At 49.9% G+C, this 13,025-nt stretch overlaps 1 protein-coding gene across 4 annotated transcripts in view; it reads right to left on the bottom strand.

Annotated features, from left to right (window-relative positions):
* ITGAM (integrin subunit alpha M) overlaps positions 1–12,054 on the bottom strand; it is a 62,399-nt gene extending 50,345 nt beyond the window's left edge. For 2 of the 4 annotated variants that reach the window (XM_003930035.4, XM_010340654.3), the window contains exons 1-5: positions 11,578–11,713; positions 9,332–9,437; positions 4,855–4,958; positions 4,483–4,553; positions 4,217–4,334 (exon numbers count right to left, since the gene is read on the bottom strand). In XM_003930035.4, the coding sequence (XP_003930084.1) occupies positions 4,217–4,334; positions 4,483–4,553; positions 4,855–4,958; positions 9,332–9,437; positions 11,578–11,605 (427 nt within the window). In that variant the 5' untranslated portion in view covers positions 11,606–11,713. Of the gene's footprint in view, positions 1–4,216; positions 4,335–4,482; positions 4,554–4,854; positions 4,959–9,331; positions 9,438–11,577; positions 11,714–11,979 lie in introns of those variants that run through there. The other 2 variants (XM_074382047.1, XM_074382049.1) reach the window with 2 other exon arrangements.
* Between the last annotated feature and the right edge of the window lie 971 nt (positions 12,055–13,025).

Below are 13,025 nucleotides of genomic sequence, written 5' to 3'. Positions count from 1 at the left end.
CAGAAGTACAAAAAGAATAGATTCTAGAAAAGGGAATGGCACCCATACATAAAGGGATGTGGAACGTGCTCCTCTGCCTTCTGTCCCCATCCCCAAATCCACTTTCTACCCATCACCACTCAGCTCTGTGGCCTGGGAGGTGGACCTCCAGGGATCCCAGCCGCAGGACTCCATTGCCCCCTGGATTCCCGTTGGATCTGGCCAATGAGCGGACTCAACAGAAGACTGAAGGAAGGAGGACAGTGAGGTCTGGGTGTTCTCCCATTGAGGTTGCTTGGGGACAGATATGTCCTCCACAAAAGACCAACTATTCCTTGGAAGGAGGCCAGTTCCACATGACTCTCTCGGGACCCTGGTGAGCTCTCCCCCTTCTCACCCCATGAGCCCAGAGGTGGCAACAGACCTGGCACTGCTTGCCCAGGACTTGGAAAGTCCCTGATGACTCCCTTAGGCCCTGTCACAGCTTTATACATAGTCCCTTTATAAACAAACCCCCCTCTTTGTAAATAAATCTTACTGAAACTGCCTGTGCAGAATTCTGACTGAGACAGTGAAAGAGAGCTAACTTAACTGACTCCATCTTGCTTCTAACCTCCAAGCTGTCCTTGTTCGTTCCTGGGTGTAGGCTGAACTAACTGGGGGAGAAACTTAGCTTATAGTTCATAGTTTAAACAAAAATGATAACAGCCCTTTCCCAAAGCAGACCTCCTTCTTGCCTGGGGACTAGAGGTCTTTGTAGGACTAACATTAACCACAAGATGAGAAATTGTGGTTTAGGAGTCACGCCGCTGGAGGCTACAAGATTCTGACCTTCCCTAAATTGCTCCTAAGATGAGTACTTGAGATATTTTGCAGACTTTGCACTTGATGGATCAGCTGCCCCCACCCAGATCAATAAACTGGCTCATCTGATCTTGTAGCCCCTACCCAGGAACCGACTGAATGCAAGAAGACCGCTCTGGCTCCTGATGATTTCATCTCTGACCAATCAGCACCCATGGCTCACTTGCTTGCCCCTACCCACCAAGTTATCCTTAAAAACTCTGCTCCCCGAACGCTCAGGGAGACTGATTTGAGTGGTAATAAAACTCCAGTCTCCTGCACAGTGGCTCTGGGTAAATTACTCTTTCTCTATTGCAATTCCCCTGTCTTGATGAATTGGCTCTGTCTAGGGAGCCGGAAAAGTGAACCCCTTGGGCGGTGACATTACTGGAGTATGCCTTCTGTCCCAGTTGAGACTGGGACAAGGGTGTCAAAAGGATTCTGGCAGAATCCAGGAATGCTGTTTGATGGAGATGGCACTGCAGGGTAAATATATGTGATGGTGATGGAGACACAGCTGTGACATCAAGCAGAGAACCGCAGGCCAGGGCCTCTCAACTCCAATAAAAAGCTTGACTTTATCCATAGGCAATGGGGAGCCATGGAAGGTTCCTAGCAAAGGAAGTAGATCATTTGTTTTGTATTTTAGAAAGACTGGCAGGGTACAGTGGCTCTTTGGGAGTCCTCCTGAATAGCTAGGACCACAAGCACACGCCACCATGCCAGGCTAATTGCTTTTTTGTAGAGATGGAATCCCATTATGTTGTCTAGGCTGGTCCCAAATTCCTGGCCTCAAGCAATCCTCCTGCCTTGACCTCTCGAAGCACTGGGATTACAGGTAAAAAATAAAAATAGAACTACCAGCACTGTAGGAGCTACCAGCACCCAGCCCTTTCCAAATTGTGAACCAAGTGTATGTATTATATATTTTTAATAAATGAAAACTTGTTTAAAGAAGTAGTCTTGAACCCCTGAGAGTGAGGTCTAAAGAGGGAGAGGGAGACGTGTTAGCTGAAGCCACGGAACTGAGTGATTTCAGGCAAGAAGAACACGTGGGTGAAAAGAGCAGCCAGAACCCAGTGTCCGGAGTAGGGGAGGGAAGGTGGAGGAGGCAGCCTGGGGTGAAGAGAATGCACTCAGAAGTTTGGGCAGTGAGGGTGGAGAGAGATGGCAGGAGGTGAGGAGGAGGCTGGAAGAGAGAAGATTGTTTTCATGGCTATCAATTTTGGTGGTTGATCGTTTTCAGATAGAGGTAAAATGAGAATGTTTACAGCCAGAGGAAGGGAGAAGTTAAATGTCCTGTAGAGAAAACAAGTGATTCAGGAGATGCTGAGCTGGGCACAGCGTCTCACGCCTGTGATTCCAGCACTGTGGGAGGCTGACGTAGGAAGATCTCTTGAACCAAGGAGTTCAAGACCAGCCTGGGCCCACATGGCGAAATCATCTCTACAAAAAAATACAAAAAAATCTGGCCAGGTGTGGTGGCCCACACCTGTAATCCCAGCACTTTGGGAAGCCAAGGTGGTGGATCACAAGGTCAGGAATTCGAGACCAACCTGGCAAATATGGTGAAACCATGTCTCTACTAAAAATACAAAAATTAGCTGGGCATGACGGCGGGTACCTGTAGCCCCAGCTGCTCAGGAGGCTGAGGCAGGAGAATCACTTGAACCCGTGAGGTGGAGGTTGCAGTGAGCCGAGATGGCACCACTGCATTCCAGTCTGGGTGACAGAGCAAGACTCATTCTCAAAAAAAAGAAAAAAAAAAATTAGGATATGCACACACATGTGATTCCAGCTACTCCAGAGGCTGAGGCATGAGAATCACTTGAGCCCAGGAGGCAGAGGCTGCAGTGAGCCGAGATTGTGCCACTGCACTCCAGCCTGGTGACAGAGCAAGACCTTGTCTCAAAAACATGAAAAAAGAAAGATAGGTGATCACCTTAGTTAGTGCATGAGAGACTCTCAAAAGCCCAGATGGAAGAATTCAGCCATGAAACAGAGGAGAGACCGGTCTTTCTCTAAAACCAGTGACTCACTGCCAGGAGTGATGTCATTATGGAAATTTGAGCACACGGAGAAAGTGCGGTCTTACGGCTCTTTCAGAATTTGTCTAACAAATTCCAGGGAAGACTGGAAACCCCCTTACTAAGATAAAATGAGAGAAGAAGAAAGTAAAGGGAGTTCATGCCAGAAGCTTTTGTTTTCTCTGTGGAAGAAGAAGGATTATCTGTGGAGGGTGAAGCATAGAGGAACCGGGCTTGAGAAAAAAAAAAAAAGTGCAAGGGAGAAACATTTGCCTGTGGTGCCAGCATCAACATGAAGACCAGCAAAAAGATGGCAGAGCCGTTGAACAGAGCAGCGGGAGAAAGCAGCTTGAAAGATCCATGCACACCAGGCGCAGTGGCTCACACTTTGGGAGGCGGAAGGGGGCGGATCACCTGAGCTCAGGAGTTCAAGACCAGCCTAGCCAACATGGTGAAACCTGTCTCTGCTAAAAATACAAGTTAGCTGGATGTGGTGGTGGGCACCTGTAATCCCAGCTACTCAGGAGGCTGAGGCAGGAGAATCGCTTGAACCCTGAAAGTGGAGATTGCAGTGAGCCAAAATTGTGCCACAGCACTCCAGCCTGGGCAACAGAGTAAGACTCTGCCACAAAAAAAAAAAAAAAAAAAAAAAAAAAAAAATCCATGCACTCAGTCTCAATCAATGGAGGTTTGGGGAACAAGGGTGTGGAAGACAGCCCCCAAGATGGTCCCCAGGATTCCCACCTCCTGCCAATGACACCTTACACGAGCCCCTCCTCTGCAGTATGACCTGGACGTATTTTTAAAAGACAAGATCTTGCTTTGTTGCCCAGGTTGGAGTACGGTGGTGCAATCACAGCTCGCTGCAGCCTCAACTTCCCAGGCTCAAGTGATCCTCCTGAGTAGCTGGGACTATAGGTGTGTGCCACCACACCTGGCTAATTTTTTTTTTTATTTTTATTTTTTTGTAGAGACCGGAGTCTCCCTATGTTGCCCAGGCTTGAACTTCTGGCCTCAAGCAATCTTCCCACCTTGGTCTCCAAATACCTAAGACTATAGTGCTCATCACCACACCCAGCTAATTTTTTTTTTTTTTTTAGACACAGGGTCTCACTACGTTGCCTGGGCTGATCTCAAACTCCTGGACTCCCAGAGTGTTGGGATTACAGGTGTGAGCCCCTGTGCCTAGCCAAGGACTTTTGCTAAATTACAAGACCCTAGCATCTCCCTAGCCTCTCTCTCTAATGGAACCCAGTTCCCCCACCTGTCTGCACCCAGAGTCCAGACCTCGAGCAGACCTACCTCAGTCCTGCCCCCTCCCCTGGTCTTTTGCTGCCTATCTGTTCCCTCTGCCCAAGGCAACCCACCTTGGAGGGCCTCTGGGAACCTCTGGGGCTGCTGCCGTAGGTTGGATCCAAACAGGAAGCAGAACCCTTTCACATATGTGTTCTCCCTGCAAATCTGGTGCACGGTGGGGCCGCAGGCCTAGGGGGCAGGGGCCAGTGGAAGGGGCTGCCCTTGCTTTCAGTCCTTGTACCCCAGCACTTCCACCCTCCACAAGACCCCCAGCCCCACCACACCTGGGCCCCCGAACGCCCCCCTTAGGATACTCCTGGGATCCAGGGCCACTCACCAGCAGCTGGGGGGTGCCGGCGGTTGCTGCCAGGGACAGACCCAGGGACATGTTCACGGCCTCCAGGGGGACTGTGGGAACAGATATGGGCATGGTCACCCTCAGGGGGACACAGAAGGCTGTGGAAGAGCTGGGCAGGGCTCACCTCCATGTGGAAGACAAGGAGGTCTGACGGTGAAGGAGGATCCTAGAGCTTGGGAAAGAAAGGTACACACCTGCGGTGGTCTGGGGTAGAGACTGCAGGCAGAGGAGAGGGCAGGGAGCCAGAGCCCTGTGCCCCCACCTCGGATCTCCCAGGACACAGGAGTGCGTGGCAAGTCCTATGGGTTCACAGGGGAATCCCAGTCCCGGCCCGGCGGCGCAGTCACTCACCCTGCAGGCGGATGGGCTCGCAGGAGCCGATGCCATAGTCGCACTGGTAGAGGCTGCCCGTTTGGTTTGTGGCCACTGCCTCCTGGGGGGCTCCGACCACCACCCTGCGGGGAGAAGTGGGAAAAGAGAAAACTCCGACATGCGGGGTGAGAAGGAGACCACAGAAGTTCTGCCACCCAGAGGAAAGAGGGGGCCCACACCCGCGTTTCTGAATTCCCATGCCTAGGAGGAAGAATTAGCAAGAAAAACATGGGAAAATGTTAAGGCTCAGAATGAGAAAAGGTCTTCCTAAGAATGACACAAAAACCAGAAGTCATTTAAAAATAGGGCCTGGGGCAGTGGCTCACACCTGCTATCCCAGCACTTTAAGAGGCCGAGGGAGGCAGATTGCCTGAGCTCAGGAGTTCAAGATCCGCCTAGGCAACGTGGTGAAATCCCATCTCTACTAAAAGTACAAAAAATTAGCTGGGTGTGGCGGTGCGTGCCTGTAGTCCCAGCTACTCGGGAGGCTGAGGCAAGAGAATTGCTTGAACCCAAGAGGCAAAGGTTGCAGTGAGCCGAGATAGCACCACTATACTCCAGCCTGGGTGACAGAGCAAGACTCTGTCTCAAAAAATAAATACAAAAATTTTAAAAATAAAAATGGGTCAATTTAAGCTGGGCACTACTGTAATCCCAGCACTTTAGGAGACTGAGGCAGGAGGATTGCTTGAGGCCAAGAGTTTGACACTAGCCTGGGTAACATAGCGAGACCCCATTTCTACAAAATGTGTTTTTAAAAACTGGCCAGGTGGGGTGGTACACAACTGTAGTCCCGGGCTGACCTTTTTTTTTTAAGACAGGATCTCACCCTGTTGCCCAAGATGGAATGCAGTGGCACGATCATAGCTCACTGCAACCTCTGCCTCCCACCGCAGTTGCCTAAAGTACTGGGATTACAGGCATGAGCCACTGGGCCCAGCCCACCCAGTCATTTCATTTATTTATTTTTTCTTTGAGACAGAGTCTCATCCTATCACCCAGGCTAGAGTATAGTGGCGCAATCTCGGCTCACTGCTGCAACCTTGGACCCCACGGGTTCAAGCAATTCTCCTGTCTCAGTCTCCTGAGTAGCTGGGATTACAGATGTGTACCACCATGCCTGGCTAATTTGTGTATTTTTAGTAGAGACGAGGTTTCGCTATGTTGGCCAGGATGATCTCGAACTCCTGGGCTCAAGTGACCTGCCCACCTCAGCCTCCTGAAATGCTGGAATTACAGGCTTGAGCCGCTGTACCTGGCCTCCACACAGCCATTTTAAATAAATTTCTGTATGTGATAAAGTACCATAAGCAAAGTCAAAAGAAAAATAATAAAGAAGGGAGACAGATTGACAACTCACACCCCAGACTACTTCCCCTGTGAATTCAAAGCTTGTACAAACTAGTACTAAATAAATAAATAAATAAAAATTGAAAAATGGGAGCCAGACGCGGCGGCTCACACCTGTAATCCCAGCACTTTGGGAGGCCGAGGTGAGAGGATCACGAGGTCAAGAGATTGAGACCATCCTGGCCAACATGGCGAAACCCCGTCTTTACTAAAAATACAAAAATTAGTTGGGCCTGGTGGCACATGCCTGTAGTCCCAGCTACTCGGGAGGCTGAGGCGGAAGAATCGCTTGAACCCAGGAGGCGGAGGTTGCAGTGAGCCAAAATTGCACCACTGCACTCCAGCCTGGTGACAGATCAAGACTCCATCTCAAAAAAAAAAAAAAAGAAAAAGAAAAAGAAAAATGGACAACAGATGAGAAAAACATGTTCACAGAAAAGAAAATACCTCTCTCCTAAAAAAGAAAGCAATTTAAAACTACATTAAGATATCACTTCACACCTACTCGATTTGCAGAGATCAGTAAGTTTGATAGCGGACTGAGTTGGCAAATGGGTGAGAAGTAGGTAATTTCGTGAATTTCTGGTATGTAAATTGTTGCCACTTCTGTAGAGGGTGCTCTGGAAAGACCTATTAAAATTGCAGGTGCCCATGCACCCCTGGATAGAGCAATCCCAGTCTAGGCTTTACTTCCAAATAAGCTTGCAGACGTGCAAAATGACAGCATTGCTCATAGAGGAAAAGTTTGGAAACAATCTAAATCAGGCGTCCCCAAACTTAACTTTTTACACAGGAGGCCAGTTCACTGTCCCTCAGACCGTTGGAGGGCCACCACATACTGTGCTCCTCTCGCTGATCACCAGTGAAAGAGGTGCCCCTTCCTGAAGTGCGGCGGGGGGCCAGATAAATGGCCTCAGGGGCGGGGGGCCAGACAAATGGCCTCAGGGGGCCGCATGCGGCCCGCGGGCCAGGCCATAGTTTGGGGATGGCTGATCTAAATGTTCACTAACAAGAGAACTAATGTAATATGAAAGGAAATTACAGGCCGGGCGCGGTGGCTCATGCCCATAATCCCAGCACTTTGGGAGACCGAGGCAGGTGGATCACCTGAGCTCAGGAGTCTGAGACCAGCTTGGCCAACATGGTGAGACCCTGTCTTTACTAAAAATACAAAAATTTGCCGGGCGCGGTGGCTCAAGCCTGTAATCCCAGCACTTTGGGAGGCCGAGGCGGGTGGATCACGAGGTCAAGAGTTCGAGACCATCCTGGTCAACATGGTGAAACCCCGTCTCTACTAAAAATACAAAAATTAGCTGGGCATGGTGGCGCGTGCCTGTAATCCCAGCTACTCAGGAGGCTGAGGCAGGAGAATTGCCTGAACCCAGGAGGCGGAGGTTGCGGTGAGCCGAGATCGCGCCATTGCACTCCAGCCTGGGTAACAAGAGCGAAATTCCGTCTAAAAAAAAAAAAAAAAAAAAAAAAAAAAATACAAAAATTAGCTGGGCATGATGGTGGACGCCTGTAATCCCAGCAACGGGGGAGGCTGAGGCAGGAGAATCGCTTGAACCCAGGAGGCGGAAGTTGCAGGGAGCCGAGATCGCCCCCACCGCACTCCAGCCTGGGTGACAGAGCAAGATTCTGTCTCAAAAAAGAAAAAAAAAAGTAAATTATACACCTCCAAATTGTGGGACGCAATGCAAGCATAACATGGAATTAATGGGCTTAGCTGGTCAAATCACCAGGCTTTTCTATAGGACATAAAGCAAAGAGCAGAGACCAGCCCCAACTTCTGGAAAGGTACTATCACCTTCACAAATACTATTTCTGTAAAGGTAAATGTTTTAGACTCAGGTCCATATAGTCTCTGTCACAGCTACTAGATTCTGCCATTACAGCTTCAAAGTGGCCATAGCCGGGTGCAGTGGTTTACAACCATCATTCCAGAACGCTGGGAGGCCCAGGCAAGAGGATGATCTGAGGCAAGGAGTTTGAGACCAGGTTGGGCAACAGAGACCTCGTCTATGCAAAAACCTCAAGAAGGAGCCAGGCATGGTGGCACAGGCCTGCAGTCCCAGTTACTCGGGAGGCTAAGGTGGGAGGATTGCTTGAGGCCAGGAGTTTGAGTCTACAGTGGGCTACGATTGCACCAGTGCACTCCAAGCTGAGGGACAGGACAAGACCATGTCAGAAAGGAGGAGAGGAGGGGAGGGAGGGGAGGAGGGAAGGAAAAGCAAGGAAAGGCAGGGTGTGGTGGGGCTCATGCCTGTAATCCAAGCACTTAGGAGGCCAAGGCGGGCGGATCACCTGAGGTCGGGAATTCAAGACGAGCCTGACCCACATGGTGAAATCCTGTATTTAAAAAAAAAAAAAAAAAAAAAAAAAAGAAAGGAAAGGAAAGGAAAGGAGAGAGGGAACGGAGTGAAGAGAGGGAGGGAGGAAGGGAGGGAGGAAGGGAGGGACGGAGGGAGGGAGGAAGGGAGGGAAGGAGGGAGGGAGGAGGGAGGGAGGAAGGGAGGGAGGAAGGGAGGGAAGGAGGGAGGGAGCAAGGAAGGAAGAGAGGGAGGGAGGGAGGGAGGGAGGAAGGGAGGGAAGGAGGGAGGGAGGAAGGGAGGGAAGGAGGGAGGGAGCAAGGAAGGAAGAGAGGGAGGGAGGGAGGGAGGGAGGAAGGGAGGGACGGAGGGAGGGCAATAAACAGTAGGTGACAAGTGGACAGAGCTGTTTTCAATAAAATTTATTCACAAAAATAGGCGGCAGCTGCAGGCCGGCCTTCATTTCAGTACAACGTGCGCTGCACATGCCGTGCTGGTGGAGGGGGAGCGCGTCTGTGTTGTGTGCACACAGTCTCCCTGAAGGAACACACGAGGCACCCTTCGCCAGGTCCCTCCTGGGAAGGAACTGGGGAAGGAGCGAGGAAGAGATTTTTACTCTTATACCCTCCTGCATCTTTTGAATTTAGAAAGCTGTAAATTCAAATGACAAATTTGATGTATCTTTTGAATTGATTTATCTATTCAAAAAATCTCTCAAGGAAATCACCAGTTTTATTCAGATGAGTAAATCTTGGGAGGGCAATCGCTGAGATGGGGGCTCCACCTGAAGGTCTCACCTGGATCCCGAAAGCTGGACCACGCTCTGCCCGAAGCCTGCTGCATTCTCTTGGAAGGTCATTGCGTTTTCAGTGTCCAGGTTGAACCCATGACATAAGGCCAAGGCTAAAGGGAGAAGGGGGCAAGGATCAAGCAGAGGAAAGTACCATGCCCGCCAGGCACAGGGGCGCACGCCTGTAGTCCTAGCACTTTGGGAGGCTGAGGCAGGAGGATCACTTGAGCCCAGGAAGTTGAGGCTGCAGTGATCCCTGATTGTGCCACTGCACTCCAGCCTGAGCAACAGAGAGAGAGCCTATCTCAAAACAACACACACAAAAAAAAATGAAAAATAATACTAATGTAAAAGAAAGCAATGGCTGAGCATGGTGGCTGATGCCTATAATCCCAACACTTTAAGAGGCTGATGTGGGAGGATCACTCGGGCCCAGGAGTTTAAGACCAGCCTGGGCAACACAGTGAGACCCCATCTCTACAAAAAATTAAAAAATTAAAAATTAGCCAGGTGTAGTGGTGCATGCCTGCAGTCCCAGCTACTCAGGAGGCTGAGGTGGGAGGATGGCTTGAATCTAGGAGGTCACGGCTGCAGTGAACCATGATCATGCCACTGCACTCCAGCCTGGGCAACAGAGCAGGACCCTGTATGAAAGAAGAAAGAAAGAAGGAAAGAAAGAGAGAGAGAGAGAGAAAGTAAAAAAGAAGGAGGAAAGGAAGGAAGGAAGGAAGGAGGGAGGGAAGGAGGGAAGGAGAGAGGGAGGGAGGGAGGGAGGAAGGGAGGGAGGGAAGGAAGGAAAGAAGGAGGGAAGAAGGGAGGGAGGGAGGGAGGGAGGGAAAGAAAGAGAGAGAGAGGAAGGAGGGAGGAAGGGAGGGAGGGAGGGAGGGGAGGAGAGGGGAGGGGAGGGGAGGGAAAGAGGGAAAAAACAGAAAAGAAAAAGATAGCAGCACATCTTCCTGCTCCACGCCCCTTCGCGTCCATTCAGTCACCCTAACTAACCCAATTCCAGATGTCTGCCTCCCAGGTACAGCTCTGACAGCCTGGAGTGGGAATTAGCACACTCTTCTTTTTTTTTTTGAGACGGAGTTTCGCTCTTGTTACCCAGGCTGGAGTGCAATGGCGCGATCTCGGCTCACCGCAACCTCCGCCTCCTGGGTTCAAGCAATTCTCCTGCCTCAGTCTCCTGAGTAGCTGGGATTACAGGCAAGCACCACCATGCCCAGCTAGTTTTTTGTATTTTTAGTAGAGACGGGGTTTCACCATGTTGACCAGGATGGTCTCGATACCACACTCTTTGTATAAACAGCCAGATAGTAAATTTGAGGCTTTGCAGGCCGGGAAGGCTGATAGACTATGTTGCACAGGCACTTACATAACAAGACAGAAATACACTCCCACAAATTTGCCATTAGGGAAAGTCCACACGTAATGACTGAGTACAATTTGTAATACGGGTTTCCTAATGGGACAAATGAAATTATCTGGGGGTGGTGCTCTCTATCATCAAATCGATTATCAGTGTTGGTCTTCAACCCCTGGCTGGCAGGTTGTGCAAAAACAGGTGATGGGCCACACGGGGCTCCCAGGCGACAGTTTGCTGACTCCTGACCTAGGAACTGCCGTCGTGGGTATGTCCAGTCGGCTCTGAATTCCAGCCTCCCCTCTGAGCACCCAAATGGCCTCTTCCCCCAATGTCACCACCACGATGATTTGCCCAATGATCAAGTTTCTATATGTGCTTAATGAGATAATTTCCTTCCTATGCAGGTCTTAAGCATTTCCTTCCCTTTTGTGGAGAATTTCATTCTCCATATAAAAGAAAACAAACTCAAATCATTTTGATTCATCAGTCGTTCAACAAACATTGGCGCCCGGTTCCTTGAAAAACAGAACCGGAGGCAAAGTGGAGATGGTGAGAGGGGTCCAGGAGGAAGCACTCGGGAAGGGGGTCTCACACCTGCTGTGCACCCTGCTCCATGTCACCTCTCCTCCCTGGGTCTGTGAAGCAAGCAGACTGGCCGAGCAGCTCTGCACAGTTCATGAATGTCATTCATCCAGGATTCCCTGGTCAGCCCGTCTGCAGCTAGCTGTTCTCCTGCTTCTTCTTGAATCCTTTCTCCTTCCCGAAATTCCCTTTGCCTCTCCCCAGATGGACTCCTACATATTCTGGGCCCTCTCTTCACTCACAAATCCAAAGTTCCCCTCCTCCCCACCCAGAGCCCCCACCCCCCACCCCACCCCACCCCCAGGTACCTGTTAATAGAAGGACTCTGCGAGCCATGGCTGGAAGGAGCCAGAACCTGGAAGGACGTGAACCAGGGGTTGCAGGCACCACTGAGCAACCTGAAGGAAGTCACCAAAGCAAGGAAGGACAGAAAAAGAGAAGTGGAAGGCAGAAGTCTATCAGAGATTCAAAGGAAGAGGGCGGAGGCTCAGCGAACACACAGCCCTGCCTGACCTTCCTCCCAGGACTGCCCACAGCCTGCCCACCCCTCCTCCCCGGCTTCCTGGACCAAACCATCAAAGCCACCATCTCTATCCAAAAGGTGCCATTTGTCACCCACTGGTTTCTTGGACTGGCCAAAGCATATGAACAAGCTGAATTCCTCCTGGAATTCATATTCTAAACAATACGGGCTGGGTGCGGTGACTCACGCCTGTAATGCTAGCACTTCGGGAGGCCAAGGCAGGAGGATTGCTTGAGCCTGGGAGTTTGAGACGAGCCTGGGCAACATAGTAAGACCTTGTCTCTACAAAAAAAAAAAAAAAAAAAGACTTTGTAATTAGCTGGGCATGGTGGTACGTGCCTGTAGTCTCAGCTACTCAAGAGGCTAAGGTGGGAGGATTACTTGAACCCAAAGTCCAGGCTGCAGTAAGCTATGATCACACCACTGCACTCCAGCCTGGGCAACGTAAGGAGACCCCATCTCTAAAAAAAAAAAAAAAACCAAAAAAACGAAAAAATTAAAAAATTAGCCAGGCATGTTGGCATATGTCTGTAGTCCTAGCTACTCGGGAGGCTGAGGCAGAAGGATTGTCTGAGCCCAGGAGTTTAAGATTGCAATGAGCCTCAATAATACCACTGCACTCCAGCCCAGGTGACAGAGTAACAGCCTGTCTCAAATTAAATAAATAAACAAACATTAATACAGATCAAACAAGTGCAGGAGGTCAAACTCCGTGTCTCCCTGAAAACACACTTTGCAAAATGTCCCTCCTTCAGCCCATAGAAATAGGAATGCCCTTCGGCCAGAGCTGTCCTCATTCATAGCCATCAACAAGGACAACTCAAGTACAGGCATACCTGGTGCTTTTTAAATATTATTTTGTTGTTGTGTTTTTGTTTTTGTTTTGTTTTGTTTTTTTGAGTCAGGGTTTGGCTCTGTTGACCGGGCTGGAGTGGAGTGTTAAAATCACAGCTCACTGCAGCCTCAACCTCCTAGGCTCAAGTGATCCTCCCATCTCAGCCTTCTGAGTAGCTGGGACTACAGGCACATGCTGCCACAGCCAGCTAATTTTTTTTTTAAATTTTTTGTAGTGTGCTGTGTTGTCCAGGCTGTTCTCAACCTCCGGGACTCAAGTGATCCTCCTTCCTCAGCCTCCCAAAGTGCTGAGATTATAGGTGTGAACCACTACATCCAACCTATTTTGTGGTGGTTTTTTTTTTTTTTTTTTTTTTTAAAAAAGAGGCCTCAAGCTCT

The sequence above is a fragment of the Saimiri boliviensis genome, chromosome 12, assembly GCF_048565385.1.
Source record: "Saimiri boliviensis isolate mSaiBol1 chromosome 12, mSaiBol1.pri, whole genome shotgun sequence".
Taxonomy (NCBI): domain Eukaryota; kingdom Metazoa; phylum Chordata; class Mammalia; order Primates; family Cebidae; genus Saimiri; species Saimiri boliviensis.
Note: the sequence above shows the minus strand (reverse complement) of the source record. Positions and strands in the feature narration are given on the sequence as shown.